The following is a 23975-nucleotide window of genomic DNA, read 5'->3' as shown; positions in this document are numbered from 1 at the left end:
CGATATATCGTCCAGGGATAGGAACCGGATCCTTTGAATTTTACATTTCATCATTTATGCACTGCTGACTTCAGCTCGCTGGCCTCTAGTTCTTATTTCTAGAGAAAAAAAAGTTCGCTCACTCACAAGGGATTAAACCCTCTTTCTCTTTTTTCTATAACAAAACACCCCACGAAGCGTGCTCTATTTAGCAACAAGCTGTAATCAAACCCCAAAACGCATTTGTGGTAGAAAAAGGGTATTTTGGCACCACTGCCAGAAACAGTCGCCATCTTTTAGTGGAAAAAATATCATAGAAAGGGACGATTTTGAGTGAACCATCTCTTTGATCCAATCATGACCGTTGTTGGGCAGGTGCAAGAGGGCGCTGAATTTTCTTCACAGTCCGAAATCTTTTACTTGTGATTGTGCTTGAAGAAAAATCACGTGTCCTTAATTTTGAGAATTTTAAAGGCTTTAAAAGTTGATTGATAATTCGTAGAATTACTTTACCTTTACCATAAAAACTTTACCTGACATACTACTTTTATTTTCATGTTGTTTAGTACCAACACCCAACAATACTATATATAAGAAGAGTAAATTAAGATGAGCTTTCTAATATGTATTCAATCTGGTACTTTTAGCAGACAGTCCAAACCACTCGAACAAAAGATCGGCAAGATTAAGGTAAATCACGAAAATAAATTTTCTTTCCATCTCGCAGAAACCCAAACTGACAGCAAGGAAAACAAGTCGTTTTAATCTCTCCCAAGCCGTCGAGTGAATTCGCGAATAATCACGGGAATTTGCATGAATAATTCAATAGTGTTCACAAACCACCGCTTCCTTATTTTTGTTTTCAATCTGTTTTGATATCAAACAGATAAAAAAGCTAACATATTTCGGACTTCTTTTTAATTTTTTTAAGTTTCCGCTTCACGCTCTACTAGCCTGTGAACCGGATCCTGACGACAAAGTTCGGTAAAGTTACATAGAGCACCGAGGAAATACATGATGATATACAATATCTAAACAGTCGCAATTACTTCACGACTTCCCGGGGATGAAAAAACTCAATCAAATGGTCAACTTTTTCACTAAAGCGGCTCCACATTTTACCATACATTTTCCTCTTTTTTATTTTTAAAGCTTGAAAGATGACCATGGAAGTGTAAATGAAACCTCCCTGCAGCAGTTGACTCATTCTGTTTAAAAGCAGGCAATAGAAATTTAACAAGACTCAAATGAAGGCAAGATTAACTGAAACACATCCTCAAAGCACATCAAATGCTTCAACGCTTCCATCTTATCTGTGAAAATGAAAGTAAATGAGTTATGCGAAACGAGATTGCTACATTCCTTTAAATAAACCAACATAAACCTACACAAGTAAAAATGAGAACGTTCTCTTGATACATTCAAGAAAAAAAATAACAAAATACGCTTCCCCTCTGGTTTTTATTTTACTTTTCGGCACAGCAAGAATCGCCAAGATTAAACTAACGACTCCAGTCAGTCACTTTCGCCGAACGTGAGGGAGACTTTTGCGCAACTTTTGTGGCACAGTCTGTCCCTCGGGATCCAGGGCTAAGACTTGTAGTCATTTTTGTTTGACAAAAAAACCCTAACACACCAATCTGTGCTTTCCAGGAACTTTGATGTTAAATTTTCGTGAAAATTTCTATTGCAAAAAAAAAACGGTGAGGAAAATGGAAACCGATGGTCCCGGGCTGATAAGTTTGTTCCGTTGGGGCGCGTGTAGGCCCTGGTGGGAGTTGCTTTCCGTAGTTCCCACGATTTCTTCGCGAGTGGTCCGCTGAAGGTTTTTTGTTTTTCTTTATCCCTCCAGTGTGAACTTGTTTATCAACTGCAGCAACGCGAGAGTCAGGAGAAGCAAAGTGTATCGCTGAGTCCGCCCGGTTGCTGGTGAATTTTGATTTAATTAACGAAATCGCTTTAAAACGGATAATAATTCAATAATGGATATAAATTGGTTTATTTTGAAGCGTGAACTGTGAAGAATCTCCAAATGGTTCCTTCAGTGGATTCTGATTTTGTTTTGTTCTCCTTTCGATGTTTTCTTTTCCCGACATAACTTTCAGTTTTCAAACTCAATAAAAGAACCTTAGTTTAGGAGAAGCGGATCTTTACGATACGATAACCGATTCAAAAATTTATAAAACAGTTCTAAGCGATAAATCTGGCACGTCCTGAATCCTGAGAAATTGAAAATTAAGCAAACATACAACAAATGATTCAACATGTCCTGAATCCTGAAAGATTGAAAGTTAAGCAAACATTCAACAAATGATTATAACAATCGAAACATAAAACAGAAAGCGAATCCAACGACATGTATTTTTTCTCTAGAAAACGGGTGGAAGACACAAAAATGATAATCGACAGCCACAGCCTTATTATTACATTCTCGAGCACATAACGAGCGGTCGAATTCTTGATCACGCTAGAATCCATCCGATTCTCCATCGGATTTTGCTGTCGGTGATTTTAATTTCGAGCACGTCCCTTGGGGTCGCATTTCTTCTGCTTCGAAACGAGTCAGTTTCTTCGAAGCAAGCTGCTCAAATCCCAACATCGGGTGAAGTTGACTGACAAGTTTCGATATTGTCAACTCGAGTTTTGGAGTAGATTTTTACTCTTTTTGAGCGAGCCCCAGTCCCAGTGCCTCAGTGGGCGCTTCGCATATTACGTCACATGTCCACGTTGCAACTTTTTTTTTCTTCCACAAATTTACTGGATTGGTCGTTGAAACCATTTTGACCATGCGTCGTTGGCCTCTTATCAGCCATTCGATTATGTTTTTTTTTTGACATGCACATTTTTTACTGATTCTTTAAGACACCAACGACGACGACGATTACGTCTTTGACGATAGAAGCCGTGGGTTGACTGACGAGGGTTCGAAGATTAGAGCGGCTCATCAGGGAAGATCCGGCCGGGATGGCGAGCTCATCATTTTACGGAACAGTGTACAAAGACCAATATAGTTTACAAAGGCGTGTGAATGTTGCTCTTAAAGCCGGACTTAAAGGATGAGCAAGAAAACGACAGCAGCATAACATTGTCGATCAAACTCTGTATGTCTGTACGGTCTTTTAATTTTGTATCGTCTCCATGGTTGTAAACTTCAGCATGTTGGATCTTGATCGAAGGCAAAATGATGGAAATTCATCCATTAGCAAATTATGAAGATCACAAGAATGCGCTTCAAAATGCTTGGATATTACTTCAAGTGTTAATAATTCGACAGTTGAGCAAGAACATTGAAAACCCCGCTCAACTGGCTTGACGAGATAAACCGTTAAACCCATGTGTAGGAGGGATTACTTCTCCGAAGCTGGTGATGTTTTATGTTGCTTCTAAAAGGTTCAAAACAGGAAGAAGTTCAATAGAAATTACAGGATACTGGGACATAATTCTATGTCCTGTTATCTGTTTATTCTCTTTGCTTGGGTTGTAATGGTAATGTCCTTTCAATGACATTTTTCCCCCTGTGGGTCCATCTTCATGTTAAAAATCAAAGACAAAGGCTTAAAGATCTTATTAGTTAACATCTTGCAGTCAATTATTAAATAGAAGATTAAAGTGGTGCAAATGATTTCTCATGTTCTGATGTAAATGATTTCGTAAATGTTAACGCTCTATAGATACAATTTTCATTTGAAACCTCTGCCATAAATCTTAAAGTTTTGAAGACAGTTGGTACAAGAAATTTTGTATGCAATAGTTTTGTTAACATGCTTTATTTACTGTTTGGCAACATGGAATAACTTGTGAAACTTGAATAACAAGTGTTGATGATAGTTTTTCTTTGTTTTTGTTTTCTTTTTATTAATGGCATTTCGGCCCCAACGAAGGACTTCAACGTCAAACATATCTATAACATATTCTCACTACAATGTTGATTAAAATGTGCAAGGGCAATGATTCTGATTGTAGTAGTAACGTGGAGACAAAGACATAGAGCGGAGGATTTCATCCCAGCTTCTTGATAACTTCTGTGTTACAGCAAAGAGCTTAGCTTTTAGCTTGATGGAGGCTCTTTTCAAACGTTGAGCTACGTTGGTAACAAGTGTCATTTTTTAACATTCCATCAACAATGACGGTCATAAAGATTTACATAAGTGTTTCAATAATAAAAACCTGCAAAAAATAAATCAAAAATAAAATATAATTTTTGAAGTATTGTAACATTGCATTGCAAGTGCTGTAAAAATATGGTTATTGTCATTTTTTGAGATTTTTGAATCCGATACATATTTTAGGAATGGACGAATCATTGTTTTTAACAATAACACCAGTTCTATCCACATTTCTTAACCTGTTTTTTCTCATAACCTCTAGTCAAAATACGGTTTTTATCTTCAATTTCTTCACTATCTAATGATGCCACCGCAAAAAAACAGCAATCCATAAGATTGTATGTCGTATCCGAAAAACACTAAAAATATCCATCACACCACACCAAAAGATGTTCAGAACAGGATAAATATAAGATAGAATGTCTTTTTCTATACCATCTTCAGCATCCTCGCGTCCTGTACGATGGTCAACCACGGGCAGATCTAATTGGTCTGACCTCCCGTGCTAGTCGGGTATGTTCACTTTCCACGGAGAAGATTCCCGGTAGGACCAGAGACAAATTATTTTCCCTCCCAGCACAGTGGCTCGTGAAACACACCCGTTGCCCACGAACACGGTAAAGGCTGCCTCGACCCAAAGATAGATGGTAATACTTTATTCTTTTACAGTCCCTCTACCAGCTGAGTTTCATTTAACCACCTGGGCGGAAACATGCTCGATCAAACCAGCGAAAGGCAAGTCAGCTTCTCGCACACCTGTAAGTGAAGAAAAGCCCGTGTGTCGACCATCTCCCGGTGCTGCTAGCGAAATCGACGAAAGTTTCCGATGGAAGAAATTAATATCATTGCGCCCGCGGAGTATGGACCGGCCCAACGCCTCAAGGTTTTCGGGTCAACGTGTGCTGCGTGCGAACGAGCGGCATTATTTGCCAGTAGTAATGAGAAAAGTTTGCCACATTTTATCGCGAGTCGGAAAAGTTGCAAGTGCTCGGACCGGACGAGATTCGCAATCAATTTCGAAGAGTCTGCACACATCAAGGACTATGTTTCTAGATAGATTACGGAAGTGTTCGGTTTATATTGTACGATTGCCACCAAAGACGATACATTTACTTTGGAATAAACGAAACTAGAAAAAAAAAACACTTTCGCTACATACACTATTAATATGAAACATTTCCCAAACCTCGTGCTTTGAAATACTTTTTGAAAATTCTCATGAATATTAAATTATTTTTGAAAGGTTTTATCAAATATTTGCTTTGCTATGTATTTTTTTTAAATTCTTTACGAACTTATTTCTCTGCATTTCTATAATACTAAGCGAAAAAACAATCACTGCTACGCCTTTAGCTTCATCGAGCAAGAAAAAATGTGAATCATTGTGAGAGGAGTAAAAAACCACATTTCCATAGTGGACACACAGGGAATCATAAACATGCCACAAGCAAAGGTGACCAATATTTCATTCAAAGTTTCCCAGCATTCCCCAGGCGTGAGTAAGTCCTATCTTTCGTCCCGTTAGGCCCTTAAGACAAGTTGCGGTTAAGGGAAAAGTGGTAAAGAGGAAAATGGGCGCAATGCGAAATAAAGCACATTCAAACCACTGCCTCGGAGAGAAAAGAGCTCACTCGATGTGAATCATCTACTTCCATTCCGTTCCGCTTAGCATTTAAGGGAAAAAATGCTTATAAACGATAGGGAAAACAGAGGATGTTTTATTTTTTTGTTGCCTCAAACGAATTTACGAACCGGACGAGTTGGATAGTGTGACCGCTTCAAAAGATCGCACCGAACACGATACTGGAAAATGTGCGCCCATGAAATGCAGCACGGTTTCCGTTTCCTCTATTGTCTGCTTGTGCGAGTACTTCCAATTTTCCTTTAGCTCTTTTCAGTTCGGGAATGCTGGAATGCGTCGACCAGAGCTTACCTTTTTCTTCAAATCTAAACCCCTATCAAGTCGAATATGCGTGTTTGCACGTACACTTGGTCCCATCTCGTAACTCTGCCCGTAATGGATGCTCTTGCTGTCGGAATTTTCAACCATCAACTCATTTTCCACTCAACCATACTCAAGTGCGACAATTAGATGCTTTCTTGAACAACATTAGCCTGAAGAAGAAGAAAAAGAATAAAAAGCAGCACTTCAATGTCAAAGCAACAGCTTTCTTCCCTCTCGCAAAAGTGTATCCGTAAAGGCTAAGCACTCCAGAGCAAGAGCCTCTAAAGATGTATTTAATTTAATAGCAAAGATTACAGCGTTACGTTTGCGTTTCGGCAAAATGTTTTCTGTTCTTTTTATGAACTTTTTTCTTCCGTTTGTACGTGCTTTACTCGATATCCTTACCTTTTCATTCTCCGAATGTATGCCTTTGAAAGGTAAAATTGCTGTAGGATTATGTTGACAGGAAGTAGCGCGTACAGGCATCGAGCGATGATTAAAAAACATAAACCAAACTGCTTCCGAAGATGGAAAGCGCTAGATGGACAAGCATAAAAGGTTGGTTGTATTTTTATTTTTTTATTTTATAAGAAACATCGTCACTTCCCGATTTCCTTTCACGGTCTCTGCAACCTTCCTGAGTTTCAAAGACCTTGATGGTTGTGGCAAAGAAACTCGTCGTACGGGGGGGGGGAACGTAGAACAGCGTTGGAAAAAAGGACATCACGCATCCGTGAACGTGAAATTGACAGCCGAGAGACATGCTAACGAACGAAGGAAAGAGCGAAATTAAGCCGCACATCAATCAGAACCACCCAAATGTGTGTTGGTCGTTGGCGGGAGGAGGTGTGGATGTATGTGTCTCTTACTTGTGGTTCGTAGCGAGTGTCAATAGGCTCCCCGGTGAAGCGGTAGAAGCGAAAAGGATCCCCACACAAGAACACAACCAGAGCACAGCGAAAAGCAAACCCAAGTACAAGAGGCAGATTTTGTGAGGAAACAACAATTTCCAACATGAAATGGATTGACAAAAAAAAGGAGAAGGAAAAGAAAAAACGCGATCGTTCTTCACAGCTTTTCGGGAGCACTATAACGAGCACTGTTTTGTGTTTTTTGTGTGTTTTGTACCATGCAATATCCTTCATCGCAATCGCCCGACACGGATCTACGGCCAAGCACGAGGACGATACCGACGATATTGTGACGTGTAACTGTTGTCATTGGTTGCGAGAAGAGGCAGCAGTAGGGAAGGTAGCACAAAAACGGAATGAAACGGCTCTTTCCAGTGTTGAGCTTCGAGTTATTAAAGCAAGTCCTTGCGTCAGTAAAATACGGCGCCGACGGTGACAATCCACGTAGGAGGAGTAGATGAAATACTTCCGCCTTGTAAAAGAGCTACACGAAAATTATGATGATGTTTGCCGTTGACGTACTTTGGCGCGTACTTGATGGATGCGACGAGCTAAACGATGTGCCATTGTCGCTTTGTTGATGGGAGCCAAAAGTTAACGGTTATTGCGGAAATTAATGAAAAACATGAGCCACATAACAAGGTAAGGTGTTTTTCTTCTTTTGAAGCGTTGTTGTATTTAAAGTGACAAAAATAACAAAAACATCTGCCGACGATAAAAAGAAGGTTTTCAATGTTTAGTTCGAAAGCCTGATACACCTGATTGGGTTCTAAAATATCAGTTTATGATATTACTTCTAATCTCTGGTGGTTGAATTCAAGGCAAGGTTACTGGTATCGTAAGTACGCAAATCTTATTTAACTTTCTTGCTATCATCAGCCAAACTCCGAAGAAAAAACGACACAGAAACGAAGATTCCAAAATTGGCGAAAATCCTGCCATTTCCTTCGAAGCGTTCTCCTACACAATCCAGAGAATTGCTATTAGAATGCTTTCAATCCTGTCGGAAAAAAAGGATACTCTTCTACTTCAAACCACTGATTTCGAACCCGTCACCCGAAGATCCGGACAAAGGCTTAGTTCTACGGTGAAATGGTTTTTTTTTCAGTTGTGGAAAACCCTTCCCAAAAGCGGTGCGATCGGAAAAAACCTTGCTGCGTGTTCGGGAATGACGATGGTGATGATGATAATGCAACTTCCGAGTCTCAATTTGGCTTTGGGGGTTCATTTGCCATTTTTGGTTGGCGTTCACGAACGGGAAGCGACATGGCATAAGGCGCAACAAAAAAAAAAACCACCCCTAACCAAACATCCGAACGCACACACATAAACACATACATATAGGGACAGAAAAACGCGCACGAAAGTAGATATCACGGTTGCGGAAGGCCAAAAAATGAATCACATCCTTCGATACCTTTCCTTCCGCCTGGGTTTGCTTTCCCATTTTTTGGCTAAACGTTTGAGCCTTTGGCGCGGAAAAAAATACCCACAACATCATGTCCCTACCAACCTGGCAGGATCGTAAATTGGTTAAGGTATGGGGGAAAAAATCACGGTGACACCGATGGGTACGGGGACGTGAAGAGTGTTCCGGGGGCCCTAAGGCACACCTTCCATTCCCTTTCACGCCTGCGAACCAAATCAGATCGAACAATTTGGCGCGCTCGTAACGTACGCCTTCCGGCAACCAATCCGACAGCTGCGGACTAAAATCGGAACGGAAAATCGAGTGGGAAAATGTATACATACGATCCTATAATAACTGAAATTGAAGGTTTTTTTTAGCAGGGAATGTCTAATGCGCGATAGCGAGTTTACGATTACGTCAGGAGTACGCACCGATGAGCCACAAATGCGGGAAGTTTGCGAGACGTGACAATTGCGATTCACGTAACGTGAGGTCGATCGCATGCAAAGGATGTTCCCATTATCGATCGATTGTTCGATTCTTATCCATCGACAGTGTTGGTTGCCAAAAATTAGCATATAATGCCGGGTGACACATGGAAGCGGCGTGATAGGAAATGTAATTAAATTTGATGACGTGCGGGAAAATCTACTTTATGTCTCCGAGCCGAAAAGCTAATTTGTTTACCGGTGAAGCGCAGCACGAAGGAAAGCAACAAGCTAGTTGGAAGGGGGAGGGAAAACGTGTACAAGGTGTTTGAATTATTGCCACAATAATTGCGATTCTCTATTAAATATCGATAAAATTGACAGATGGAATAAATTTTGAGGTTTAAAACTGTGTTAAATTAAAAATGAAATAAAATAAACTTTTTAATTCAATTGAAATTTTCATCCTCACCATAAAGAAAACTTGACGCAAATATTCAAATCCTTCAAAATGATTAATTATGTCCGCAAAGTTAAATCCCCTACCGTCCATCTTTAATGCCATATAGGGCGTCATCATGTCCAACAGCAGGAATCAACAAGCGCGCGTCACAATATTCACCCACAAGGGGTTCGTGCTTGAACTACAAACTAGGTCCTCGTTCCAGCCAAGCATCACGCGGCACGAGTGGAAAAGGGTGCCCACGGGAAACCATCAATCGTTCGTGAGCGGTGACGCAATGCTCGCATGAGGATTATCCTTCCCTCAACCGTACGAGGCTGGTATGGTAGAGTTTAGAGCAGAAGCCACTTCCGGCAAACCCGCTAACTGGTGCAAATTGTATGCTGCTGTTTTCTGAAGCCTAACTACGTCCGTCCCAGGGGACCATTTTTCCGGGGAACTCTCGGACAATGCGTAACATAGAAACTACGTTTCACGCCAACCCTGATCGTTGCTTGCGCGAGAGTGAAAATCCTTTGACCCGTTTTTATGTTGCTTTTCCAACGGCCCACCCGACTTCCGCAACGGTATGCAAATGGGTTATGTCGTTCTAAAAGTTATACACTCCATACGCGGCGTGTCGACGGGGGTGTGATTTGCTTTGGTGGAAAATTTGCACACACACACACACACACACACCCCGGGGAAAACCCACTAAAATGGATTTGTGGTGAAAAGTGCCGTCACGCTTCGCAAATTTTGGGTCAGGCGTTGTGCATTGCTACACTTTTTCAACAACTCCCACCTGGGGAGGGCCAAAACAAAAGCGGGCTGAGTGGCTGAGGGGAAAGCACAACCGCACCGAAGAATCGTTTCCAGGCCTCGATTGCGCAGTGAAGCGCACTGCTGGAGGTGTCCAACCGGAAGGCCTTAGAAGGAAGTAGAATGAAAATTCCACCATCACATGTATACGGAACGCTCTCATTAAACCACGAAGCCGACATCCTGTGTACTGAAACGGTGTCACGGTGTGTTTGTGGGAGAGGAATACACACAAACACATACATAAAATAACAAAACAATGGTAGCTTTTTGTGGTTGCAAAACCATGAAGTCTCCCGAGAAAAAGTCACAGATTATTTGAAGCGGAAAGCAAACGGATGACAATCTGCGAACGCACGGGACTATGAGTTCACTGTATCCGTTCGTCGCCAAGCCAGGATAAAAACCTCCCACGACCCAGAACGTGATCCAGAAAATGTCCTGAATCTTAATCCACAAAAAAAAAGTCCTATCCACTAAACCGAATGCCGGAATCGCACCCGTGAGTCCATAAAACGGAGGGATCCGCTTTCGCTAGTTTGGCTGCAGGCTGCAGGACCGACCTGGGCTGACTGCACGAGTCAAAGAGCTTGAGCATGGCCTTCCGGAGGAAGCTCCTTCCCGAGCCGGTAAGCCAGCAGCAAGCACAATTGAAGGAAATGAGCCTTAACCAGTGTGCACCGAGGCTGCGCCCGGTATCCCACATCGACCCAGTTTAATTAATCCGAGTAGAAAATGCAACGTGTTCCGATGGCTAGATAGTGTGTGTCCCCAGCTCGACCGTGCCGTCGGTGCGGACGGTGTGAAAGTTATCGAAAAGATCGGAACATCTCCCCCCACTGCTGGCAGGTGGAAGGATAATGGAGCACAAATATCGGAGCTTTAATGTCAACATGAGCAAGAGCGCAACAAGCATCCCAACGGGAACGAACAGCCGAGTCTGTGCAGCCTTAAGATAGGATTTATGCTAATAGGATAATCCATCGTACAGCGATTCATTCTTGCATGAGCAACATCAAGCTGTTTTATAGAACGCAACGAACGACAATCGATTCGTTTAAAAATTGTCCAACCAAGCCTTAAACCAATTACTGACCCGAAAACGTTTGGTATCGTTCGACGTACGAAAACGATACACGATTCAGTTAAAATGCTTGTTCTTTATTTCCATTTTGCGAACTGCTGTAGCCATTTTCCAGATGATAAAACTGTCGGAGAAGGTGAATCAACCATATCGGGTTCCACTGAAACCTCGTGGGAATGCTTGACTGGCGCCTGAATGTATGGATGCCACTCGACGTCAATGTCGACATATTCGATGCATCAATTTGTTTCGCATTATTCTCTCGGCAAACAAACGCGTACGCCCTTATCTTGGCTCGATGCAAATTGTATCGTTTCCACTTAAGATAATCAACTTTTTAAATGGAACTTATCTTTTATGGCTGCTAACATTCATTAAACCAACCGCACGATTTCCCAGGCACGGTTCAGCCGAAGGCGGGTGTAATAAACGCTCTGCGGTGAAACAATAAAATTTCTGAAAACAACTTTCTCTACGATGCCGTCTGCCCTTTCCAGCCCACCACCAACGCCGATGTGTAACAACGCTCGATAAATAGTTAACACGGCCGACACTTCTCGTTAGCAGTTTGCTTTTTTCCGATTGGTTTAACACACAAAGTCTTTATGTTCTTCCGGCATTTTCTGGAACCGAACCAACGCCAACCGACGATAACAGTTAAAGCGAAAACATGTGTCCCTGGGCGACCGAAAAACGAAACGATTCAAGACATTAGAGAATTCCTTTGCGCCCCGGAAGCAGAGCACAGATCAAGGGTAGATGGTGAAACGATTCCGTTCAATTTGTATTCATCTCGGATGAGTTCCGTTTATCAATCCCATTTCATCGGTTCGATTTCGGACGTAAAGCTGAAACGTGTGTCACCCTTCGCGAAAACCCCTTTTCTGATGAGATGGGATTTTGGGCAAGATCAAAGCGCCCATCAGGTCGATCAGGTAGATGGCCCTCCGGGCGGTTAGCCGCTAGTACCTGCAAAATCACAAATCTTCTCTAATTTATATCACCACTCGAGGCAGTTCGGGCGGAAGCGATTGTAATAAAATTACCGCGCGTCGCACAACCACCAGGCGTCTCCATCGGGAGCTTAATTCATACCGAACAGCGTGACGATATCTGCAATAATCGCCCGGGTACGTTACCGACGTCCGCTGGAAACTCGTGTGGACCTGCCCCCGTTTCCCCAGTAGCGATGGCATTAAAATTAATTTTCCACGTAACGAGCCGGTAATGTATTGGAGCGTCGAACGAAAACTTCCGAAACTGTCCTGGGGGATGGGATGGGACACGGTGACACGGTGGCTTCGAAAAGTGGCGCAGTGCCATCCGATATCATCGTGCGTGCGTGAATGAGGGGTATTTCCAGCCCCATTTTGAACCATTTCCCGGCCGGAGCGTGTTCCCCCCGCGCACTCCGGCGACAAAAGGTCGTCCGCCCGGCGGGAAATGGAAGGACTAAATACCCATCAAGTCGGCTTAAGTCACGGGCCGCTTCCGGAACGGGACGATGGGCGGAAGGGATCCTATAAAAAGAGTATTTATTTTATCATTACTCGAACCAGCATCCGGAATACGGTGGAACGGTGAGTGGGAAAACGGCGAAGAAGCACTCACGAAACTGGTTCCTTCGCTTCACCATTTCCGAGACGCCATTTCCGGAGGCAACGATGCGAGGGAGGGGTTGCGGGAGGGCCGGGTGCCGATGGATCGTGCTGAAATGTGATCCGATCAATAATGCTCTTCGATGGCGGTGGGATTAATGGGCAGCGCCTTTTTTTTTTTTTGAGCCACCATTTTTCCGTCAATATTCCCCGAGGAAACGGAGCCGGCCTTTGGATGCCGTCACGCAAATGGAGTTCCTCCCTGCTCCCAAGCAGTTCACCAGCACCCTGACACAATCTGCATGGCTTGTGATGTCCAGCCCGGGCAATGGTTACGCAAGGGATACTCAATCCCGGCAGCTTCCACAGTTGCTCCAGTTTGTGAGCTCGTGTTTTGACGCTTCTTTTCCCCACTCCGACACACATTCCGGTTGTACTTTGTGGCACCCAGTAGTCTCGGACAGGGAAAATAAACCTTTCTCGTCGCAACTTTGACTGGCTACGGGCGCATTGGAATATATATATATTTACGTATCGATCGATCGATTGGGCGTCCTTAAGCGAACCAGTGATCCGTGACACGCGCGCTCGCCCCGTTTATTGTGATATAACCGATTTTGATGGCGAAGAATGCGCATTCCGGCGGCGAGCAGGTCCATCCTGTCCTCCTCCCGACAGGGCGACTTCCGTTTCGGCTAACCTTTTCATCGTCATTCAATTCCATCGGAACGCTTCCACTTCAACCAGGGCGTTCGAATAGATTGAAATCCGGTTTCCTTCAATACATCATCCGGTTCGACTGCCCATCTCCTTTCCACGAGCAATTTGCACCCGGGAAATAAATCGATTCCTACAGGACCTTGGCACGCGCCGGCGTCAATATGGAAGTAACTAAATCCTTTCAATTTACGTCCACTGCTGAAGCGAATGATAAACCAAACCGATGGTAACATTTTCACGCCGTTGTTCAATCGCATGAAAACATTATGTTTCCACTGGCAAGTGTCTTGGAAAAGAGGCAGCAATAATTGCATAACAACTTGACACCAGTTGTCTCCCATTGCCTATCAGCATCATATAATCTGGCATCTGATTCCGTCTTGCGATTAAATTAGGTCCTGATTGCTGGGCGTTCGTGCCGAGAGTCTGTTGTTAGGTTGCTTCTCCTTTTACCCCTTTCTTTGTGCGATCAGTTTTTCCAACACTTTCTACACATCATTAACCCAATTCCAACTTGTACAGGAACTGCGGGAGCAGGAATGTCCTGTTTTTTTTCGAGTGTTTTCTTCCGATGTACGTTTCCTTCTGGAAAACTCCCATTCGATGCGGGCAATTCAGGACGATATTTGAATGAAAAAAAAAAACAAACAGACACTCATAGATCTCCCACACGGAAGTGCACACGAGCGGACGCAAACAGCAAATGTCCTCTCAGGTCAGTGCGATCCATCGTTGCAAAGTGATATCCAATTACTGTGCCATATCCATCATAATTAATCTTGCTGGATAGCGTGTGACGTACGCTTTGATGCTGCAGAGACCAACCCACCGCAGCGGGAGTCACGCATCCACACACGTCACCAGGCGGGAAGCACTCTACCTTCAATGGCATGAAACAACAATCGGTCGATTCGAACAAATGACTAACCTAATGTTTTTATCCTCACCCATCACTTGGAGTGGGCGTGTTTGTCGTCCTCGTTTCGCTTCCGGCTTGAAATGAACAAAAAACAGGACTTGGAAACTGTGTTTACACAAAACAAAAACTGTAGTCGGGCCGCTGCAGCTTTTAACTGGATTAGAAATCCTCTTTTGTATTCTTCTTTTTCCGATTGTTTGTGTATTCGATGTTAATTGCTTTCTTGAAAAAACAGGTTTGTTTTAGCGATGGATGAAACGCTTGTGTTTTGGTAAAGTATGATCTATTTTACGGAAAAATTCTGATTTGTTAAAAAACACGATTTTGAACATTTTTTATGAACATTTTCATAAAAATATGTTAATGTGTATTTTAACAATGGATAAAACGCTAGTGTTTTGGTAAAGTATAATCCATTTTACGGAGAACGTCTGATTTGTTTGAAAAGAACGATTTTGAACATCTTTAATGAAAATGTTCATTAAATTATCTTAATGTTAGTTGCTTTCTTCTATAAATAAAAGCCTTAGTGTTTTGGTAAAGTATGATCTATTTTACGGCAAAAAGTCTGGTTTGTTTAAAAAAAACGATTTTGAACATCTTTCATGAAAATTTTTATGAAAACCAAATGAAATGTTATGAACATAACGGGACAAAATCCACCATATGATCAAAATTGTTTGGAGTATTCATATGGATTTCGATGAAAATAATTTCAAAGGAAAATTGTATACTCAGAATTGGTTATAAATTTCCCATCGACGAATAACATTTCGATACGATTATGCTTTAAATATTCTTCAAAATAATCCAATCACCATAAATGCTAACGTACAGCATGATATTTGGAAACCAACGGGAAACAACATTTCAAACGTCGGTACATATTTACCTAGAACATCCCCAGGACTCTGCCTACGTTCCGCTTTTCCGACGAATTGAGCGTTGGTGCGTTCGGAGGCGATAACATATCAGATCAGCATCCGATGCGCACCGTTTGCTTACGCAATGGAGATACGATAATTCAAAACCGTATGGTTTTTTTGTTGTTATGGAGAATGACTTTCGATATTGCTTCTTTGCTTTCTTTTGCTCCTTTCTTTTGCAATCACTTCCAAGGAAACTTCCTTCGACTTGACTGCACAAAACTTCTCAAAATTCCATCACTTCACAAACACAATTCACATACACACAAACACACAATCGCACACTGGAGCACACCGCGAACAAATTTAGGCCCCGGCAAAGGCTTGGGAACTAATTATGGCGAGAAATTGGGGCGGCGTACAGCTCCCGACGTCTTCGAGGACATTCCAACCGGGAACGCGCGAGTTAACGTTAATTGACCTCGGCGCCAAGCCGTAGCGCACACATTCACTTTCGCAAACACACATACACACACACACTAAGAGATTGATGGCACACTTACACACACACACACACACACAAACACATTCGCGCCGAATTTATCACACAACAATAGGCCGTACAAAAGGCGTCGAATCGCACTGAAACAAGAAATAGCAGCTATAAAATGCGTGTATCTACGAATTTCCCACCTCGCGGCGAGGGCGAGGGGAGGCGCGCACTGACAATCAATCGGTTTTAACATTCACCTACGCCTTACACTGATTAAACATGACGCAAGCATACTAATCACACGCACACACCCACACGCTCACGGTTCGTCCTCCAGCATCAAGCCGCACAATTGGAGGCCGTGTATAATGAGCCGTTTCATAATTGAATTCGAACTTTACGACACGGCCCTCAGCCCTTCTTCGGGCCCGGAGGGAAGGAACTTTTCGCTTCTCGAAAAGACGTTCTGCGTACCGTAATTCCCAACGGATGCGATGCCGGGTAGCGGAACAGGCTGTTTGAAAGTGGGGTTTGCCACGTGTGCCGGGGGTTTTGCGGACGTCCTTTAGAAATTTAGAAAACGATTCAGCACAAGCGTTCTGGCGAGGCAATCTGCCATTCGAATTCATCAACCGCCTTCTGAGAATGCGTTAAGAAACTTGCGGGAAGTCTTGGTTCGTTTGGGAGCTGGGTTCCGTTCGTCTTTATTCGGTTTGTGGTAAAAGGTTTGTCTTTTCTTTTCGACGAAAATGAGGAAAAACCCACGATCGCTGGTTTCAGCAACGAACAGAAATTATGTAAAAAGAAATGGAGAAGAGAAGAACTCACGAAGGAGAAGACGATTCTAACACGCACCGTTGGCTTCTTTGATCCTTTCACTTTCGCGGGCGCACTTGAACGCACTGACTCACTGGCCCACTGGCACACTGGCCGCCGGATGCACGACTGGAACGACCGAACCCCCCGCCGCCCGAACTAAAACACACCCGTCGGATCGACCGAGCGTACCGAGCGTACCGAAACGCGCCGAACGACGAACCCAGCAACGGAATGGGCGGACGAATCTGGGGCAGTGTGTGCTTCTCACGCGTATCCTGCTGCACGACTGACGGCAAGGACGAATCTGGTCGCCGTGCCAGCCAAGCCTGCTTCCGAAAACTGTTCCCGAATCGAGGCACGAGCTCCCGTTGCCTCCATTTCCTTCACGCCGTTCGAAGAATGTGGATGCTGCAAAAGCACGCAGACTCCTCGGTGAAGCTTCGCGTGGAAGCTCTCCGCTTTCGAGCAGTTTGCTCGTGTGTTCGAAAAAGCACTCGCTACGAAACACGAACCTAGCCCGAACGCTGATCAGCTGGTTGCCATTAGCAACCGCGTTGGGTCGTTTGTAGGCTGACGAAATGCTGAGAAAAATAATGTTCGGTGGGGGAGAAAAAAATCAAACTTCAAATCACATCCAGCTGAATTTTCCCTACGCCACTGGCGGAAGGGGAAGGGAGTAAAGGACGGTACAGATAAGGGGGTGAGGGTCCAGGGTCATCCGGCTCCGGTTCAGTTGCGTTGCGTTCGCTTACGAGCTGGTTAATAATATACTTATGGCACGACGGGTGCCGCATCCCTTCTGCCGGTGGATTTACGATCCACCCGAACCCATCATTCGCCCAACAGTCGCCCACTTGCCTTGTGGGAAAGGGAGGAGCTGAGGGGGGGGGGGGGAGTACGTACCCGAATCCCGAAAAAATACCGTCAACATGGGGTTGAAGCTGTTCTACCCGGTTATTAGAGAGCCTTTCGTTCTGCCTCGTCCGTCCAATGAAGTTGCGTGTGTGCGTGTGTATGTATGTATGCACTGAGGGAAATAGGGAGAATGGAAATGGAAAATTGGGGCGAGATGCGTGTGCCCGTAAGCATGACGGTGTTATTTTTATGAAATTATGCTAAAAGCTACAGGCGCTCTGTTGTTACCATGCCACCATGGGGGGGGGTTGGAAAAAACCACTCGGCTTCTCTCTCTCTTCTTGCTTCGGTACACATACGCACACGCACGCACACACACAAAATCACACAAACACGAAGGAAATCAACCCCACGAGCCGCCGTTCTGGTCACGCCGTGGAAACTGCCAGGCTCAGCGGGATGCCGCAACGAACTTTCGTTTTCTTGTCGGTTCCGGTTCTTTTTTTTCGGAAAATTCCTCAAACACCTTCTTCCACCCCGTGTCCCGTGTTCGAACTCCCACTAGACCTCCAATCAGCAACAGCATCCGCATAACCCTCCTCTGCCCCGCAAACACCCATCCATTAATGGGGATGTTTTTCTTTAATTTTCCCACCATGTTTTTCTTTCCTGTCGGAGTTTTCTTGCGGTTCACTTGCTTATGGCACCCTGCATCGGTACAGCGCCCCCATCCCACCGCCCATCCGTTGAGTGCGTGGGTGGAAAATCAAAACCTCATCACCGCGCTGCAGCGACCCCCGGCCAGCGTTCCTCCCACCGCCGGGGGAAAACCGTCTGCGTTCCGTCCGTTTGTGCAAACAAACGTCAGAAAATTTGCTTCAATGATCTCTTGCTGGCCTGCGGTTTCGCAGTTGGGCCGGGGCAGATTGATTTTGGCCCCGGTAGTTGTTTTGGTGCCAACTCTTTCGCCTCAGTGGGCACGGGTATTGGAGGAGGAGATGTTTGGTGGTTGGTCTTCGGAGAGAAAATTGTTCAATTTTATGAGAGTTCGAAATGTACCCTTCTTGGAAGCGGTAGGATCACATGTTGAACGTGAATTTTAATTCTGTTTTGAAGCTGTAAGCCCCATCGTTGCGTTAACGAGCTATAACGAGTTCAGTCGAAGGGAAAATTATCATATTGTTTGAATAGAAACATTTTCCTTTGAAATAAAAAAAACAAACAAAACACTTTTTCCGCAGCGAATTACCAGTCATGTTTCAATTTTACAACACCAAGATTTTTGCAAAAACTGTTTGAAAAAGGTTGCTAAAGCCGGCCAAACTAAACCGACTATTTACATTGCACCAAATTATTCAATGAACAATACCAAACTCTTTTTTTGTAGCAAATACTAACACAATAACAATAACTCGATAACAACTTTTGTATAAATAACCTCCGCCAAGTGGATCGGGTTTACTTTCGGGAAGTATTGTTGTGCTGTGCGGTTCGTCGGTTTGACTTTATAATGGCTAAAATTTTGCTGCTTGTTTGCGCGTTGACGGTCGGAATCATACTCCTTGGTCAAAATCAACCTGTTGCCAGTCATCTGCAAAACTGTACCAATTTCAATACGACGACGGTATGTTATCGCTCCATCGTTTCGACTGAGGCAATTCAAACTAATTCAATCAAATGGAAACATTCCTGTTCGTACAATCCACTTGACAGGTAATATGTGGGGTTAGCAACTCCACCGGGTACTGGCGCAACAGACACCATTCTGCATCAGCAATCGTGAAAGCGTTGATCGGATCAGATAAAAAACTGGATCACGGTGAGGAGTGATAATACCTGCTGGAATAATATCTAATCTAGAACAAATAAAACCAAATTTTGATAACACCTTCGCATTATTACGGTAAACTACTATATGTACTTCATAAACAATCAATGAATAAACATATTGAAAGATAATCTAAGTCTAAGCCTTTTGAAGCTTTTCCAACTTCAACCACAAACCACCCTCAGGAGTGAGAACAGGAATTTTGATGTTAAGCTTTACCGGCCTCTGGTATTTCAGGCCCGGAGAGAAGCGGAAACTCGTGAGAAGATAAGCTAGTCCGATACGGGCCTGCATCAGCCCGAACCGCTGGCCAACGCAAATCCGAGGACCCTCGCCGAACGGTGTCCAGGCGTACGGATGACGCTTCGCTTCCTGCTCCGCCGTGAACCGATCCGGATCGAACCGGTCGGGATTGGGGAAGTGTTCCGGATCACGATGAATTCCCAGCACCGGGATCATGACGGAGCTGCCAGCATCGAGCACTGTATCCGTCCCTGGGACGTGATAGCGCTTCGAAGTTTGCCTGAAGTGAACCGAAATCGGAGGATACTTCCGGAGGGTTTCTAGGAAAAGAATAGCAAACAATCGCAATTATTGCATCACTTCACACAGAGACGAGTTCCTCCAGCCTACCTTTAAGAATTCGCTCCAGATAATGCATCTCCAATACACCTTCGTACGTTAATTCTCCATTGTGACGGTCAAGAACTTCTTCCACGCAACGTCGTCCCTTTTCTTGCACTTCTTGATTCGTGGCCAACTCGTACAGTGTAAACGCCATAAGAGATGACGACGTTTCGAACCCGGCCAGAAAGAACACGAACGCTTGCGCCGCTATCTCGTTGAAGGTGAACGTTTCGCCATCGGACTGCGTGTCCTCCTTACTGCGCAGTCGAATTAAAATGTCCATAAAGTCGTTTCGCTGGACATTATTCTCCTCCCGATACTTGATCGTCTCGCGTACGGCATTCAGGAAAAACTCGGCCACATCATGCTCGATCACTGTTATTCCGAGCTTTCTCGCCAGATTCGGTAGCACGTTCGTCAACGCGAGCCGCACGAGTCCCCTCGATCGTTGGAAGATTTTGCGCCCCATCACGCGGAACTCTGCGTCCGGATTCCGCACACTGTTGCACTCGATACCGAACGCGCACGTCCCAATCACATCCGTCGTGAAGCGAGACAACACATCGGTCAGCTCAAACTCGGCCTCATCCCGCACAGCCTCGCACATAAAGTCCCGGAACTGCTTGCCAGCCGCCACGATCGTCGGGAACATCATCTTCATCTTGCCGGACGTAAACGTGGGCGATATTTTGTTTCGAAGCGTCTTCCATTTCAGCCCCTCGATGTTGAACAGATGCGCCGACAGTGGATCGTCCCGCTCGTTGTAGTACGTACCGCGATCGTGGAAGTACTCAAAGTCCTTCACAAAAACACATCTCAACAGCTCGAGGTCGGTGATGAGGGCAACGGGTTTCGTAAAAATATAGAATCCACCGACGGGATGCTTTCCCTTCAGCTCGTTGTACAGTTGCTGTAGCCCTTCCGCTATATGGAGCGTCTTGTTCACTTCCCGCATGTTGCCAAAGATGAGGTGCGGTTTGGATTGCGGTACGCCGCGATCCTTCCAATATTGGAATCGCTTTACCAGCGCAACAAAGATGGTCAGACACGCTACCACAAAAAGGATTAATACTTCTAAAAGCTCCATGTTGACTGCAGAATGAACGTTGATCACGGACAATGTTTGTCGAAGCCGCAAGTAAACGAATCACCGTTACCGACAACAGCACAATCTCAACTGATGGCCTACGTTCTTGCATCAAAACAGTATCTCGTCTGAATTTGAAGTATTTTCTTATCTAAAGCCCTTTATGATTGTGCTTCGTGACAAGTACCAGTAGTGAAACAGATATACGAAATTACAATAAGTAACAACTTGCCTGAGATACCATCACGTTAAAAAAATAGAAGAGATAACATGAGTTTCATGCAATCAGATTATTATAGCACGTGAATCAAAGACCTGATGGAATGTTAAGCTTATCGATTGTCTATTACCGATTGGTTTGGTTTATTGTGTAAAAATAGATTTCGTCGATGTTGCAAACATTATACATCCTCTAAATCGAATTAATGTGTATCCATTATCTTTCTGGTACTTGATGAACGAGCATTCACTTGAGCTTCTCCACCTGTAACCACATCCCGCCTGCGGGAGACAAAATAAACTGGTCAACGTCAATCTTTACCGGTACAAACGTCTTCGAGCACGGTTTAAATCGGAAACTCTTCAGCAAATAGGCCAACCCAATGCGAGCTTGCATCATCCCGAAGCGTAGCCCGACGCAAATCCGAGGTCCCTCGCCGAACGGTGTCCAGGCGTACGGATGACGCTTCGCTTCCTCCTCCGGTGTGAACCGATCCGGATCAAACCGGTCGGGGTTGGGGAAGTGTTCCGGATCGCGGTGGATAGCAAACACAGGAATCATAACCGACGTTCCTGCCTCGAGGACGGACTTGGTGCCGGGCACGCGGTACTCCTTGGAGGTGATCCGGAAGTGCAGCGGAACGGGAGGATACTTCCGAAGAGCCTCTGTAAAGGATTGCCAAAGTCAAGAGGTCAAAATCCAGCGGATTTCTTTTTACTTAAAAACAAACCTACCTTTCAGAATTTGGTCCAGATAGTCCATCTCGAGGACGGATTCATACGTGAGCTCGCCATTGTGCTTTTCCAGCACTTCATTGACACATCGCCTTCCCCTTTCTTGTACCTCCTGGTCAAACGCCAACTCGTAAAGCGTGAACGTCAGCAGCGTGGAAGATGTCTCGAACCCGGCCAGGAAGAACACGAACGCCTGCGCCGCTATCTCGTTGAAGGTGAGGGTGCCGTCGTCCGATTTCGTATCTTTCTCGCTGCGCATCTTGATCAAGATGTCCATAAAGTCGTTCCGCTGGACATTATTCTTCACCCGATAGTCTATCGTATCGCGTACAGCACCCATCAGAAAGTCCGACACCTCTGGGTCCAGCGTACGTACACCGATCATTCTGGCCACGTTTGGGAATGAGTTGATGATAAAGTTCTTTGCCCTTCCTCTTGGCGCAAAGATTTTCCGACCCATGACGCGGAACTCTGCGTTCGGATCGCGCATACTGTTGCACTCGATGCCGAACGCGCACATGCCGATCACATCCGTCGTGAACCGGGCCATCACATCCTTCAGCTCGACCTCGGCCTGCCCATGCACGGTGTCCTCCAAGAAGTCTTTAAACTGTTTCCCAGCCGCCACGATCGTCGGGAACATCATCTTCATCTTGCCGGACGTGAACGTCGGGGACAGTTTGTTGCGCAGATTCTTCCACTTCTGGCCCTCGATGTTGAACAGATGCGCCGACAGCGGATCATGTTTCTCGTTGTAGTAGTTACCCCGATCGTGGAAGTACTGGAAGTCTTTCACAAACACGCTCCTCAGCAGCTCCAGGTCGGTGATGAGGGCGACGGGCTTGAAGAACATGTACAATCCACAGAACGGATGTTTGCCCTTTAGTTCGTGGTAGATCTCTTGGAATTTTTCCGCTATATGCACAGTCCGATTGATTTCCCGCGCGTTTCCAAACACTAGCTCCGGTTTCGACTGGGGAACACCCCGATCCGTCCAGTACCGGAATCGTTTGCAGATCAACCAGTACACGCTGAAGCACACCGTTACCACCAAAATTGCCACATGCAGCTTTTCCATATTGGTGGTTCAGTTAATTTTCGTATGCTCTGATTTTTTGTATGTACCGTTTAGGTTGAACCCCAACGGTCGACTGCCTTTGCTCAACAACCGGAAATGTTATCTCCTCCCTTGGCGGACACCAGTAATTTCCTTCAATCAAATGTCACATTAAAAAATCCAAACACAGATAGGTTTTTCGTCCGTCTCGATTCACGCACTTAACTAGATAGGGCCCGACTAACAGAGGCGCCTCCAATTATAGGCCACTTTATAGTCCATACTGTAGGTAGATGCTGCCTTATCCTCGCGCGGAGAAGATTCGGCTGATGTTATTATCTCCAAAACCGTGCATGTGTGCGTGTTTGTGTCACGGTTAGATTAGTGTTTTTGGGGGTGAACTGTGTCACAGTAATTTGTTGAACAACTCCAACGTACATTGAACAACATTACGATGCGATAACAGTTGTCTAGTTGTCTGAGCCTTGTGATAATCTTACAATCCAGTGTGTTGTTTTTTCTGTCTAATTTACAACGTGTTTTAACAAATGATAGTAATCATAATGCTTATAAACGGCTGAAGAAATGAACGTATAAAACTAATTCTGAGTGGACTTTGCCACGGTAAAATCGCTCAGCAGTTGTACAACTCCAATAAGAGAGGAAAATTAACACGCGTTAAAAGAAACTTATCATTAAAATGGTTACAATGAAAGGGTACTGTAGAAAAATAGACGTAAGATTATTCGCCTGTTTCTTATCTTGGGACATTGTGATTTTAACTGCAACGTCATCCAAGGAAAAACGGAAGGTAAAATAGCTGCGAAAACCAACAGTAACAAAGCAAACATTTCATTTCATTATAGAAATAAAAATTCATAAACGTAAAAAAAACATTCCAATTGATGCAAACCAATGACTAACACTAGAATCCAAAAAGCGATCATTGTGACCACTACGCTATTTTCAATTTAAATATTTCGAAAACATCTGATTTTTTTCCAACAAAGAAACAAAGGCTTTT

General features: G+C 44.4%; 2 protein-coding genes across 2 annotated transcripts; both read right to left on the bottom strand.

The window, feature by feature from the left end:
• Positions 1–19364: 19364 nt before the first annotated feature.
• Positions 19365–20940, bottom strand: LOC131264262 (probable cytochrome P450 6a23). Its single transcript, XM_058266546.1, has 2 exons — positions 19860–20940; positions 19365–19789 (listed from the first exon to the last, which is right to left on the bottom strand). The coding sequence occupies exons 1-2, from the start codon at positions 20938–20940 to the stop codon at positions 19365–19367; spliced, it is 1506 nt and encodes a 501-aa protein (XP_058122529.1).
• Positions 20941–21406: 466 nt separating this feature from the next.
• LOC131267567 (probable cytochrome P450 6a20) lies at positions 21407–22972 on the bottom strand. The gene is made up of 2 exons (XM_058270473.1): positions 21895–22972; positions 21407–21825 (listed from the first exon to the last, which is right to left on the bottom strand). The coding sequence occupies exons 1-2, from the start codon at positions 22970–22972 to the stop codon at positions 21407–21409; spliced, it is 1497 nt and encodes a 498-aa protein (XP_058126456.1).
• Between the last annotated feature and the right edge of the window lie 1003 nt (positions 22973–23975).

The sequence above is a fragment of the Anopheles coustani genome, chromosome 2 (genome assembly GCF_943734705.1).
Source record: "Anopheles coustani chromosome 2, idAnoCousDA_361_x.2, whole genome shotgun sequence".
Classification (NCBI taxonomy): domain Eukaryota; kingdom Metazoa; phylum Arthropoda; class Insecta; order Diptera; family Culicidae; genus Anopheles; species Anopheles coustani.
Note: the sequence above shows the minus strand (reverse complement) of the source record. Positions and strands in the feature narration are given on the sequence as shown.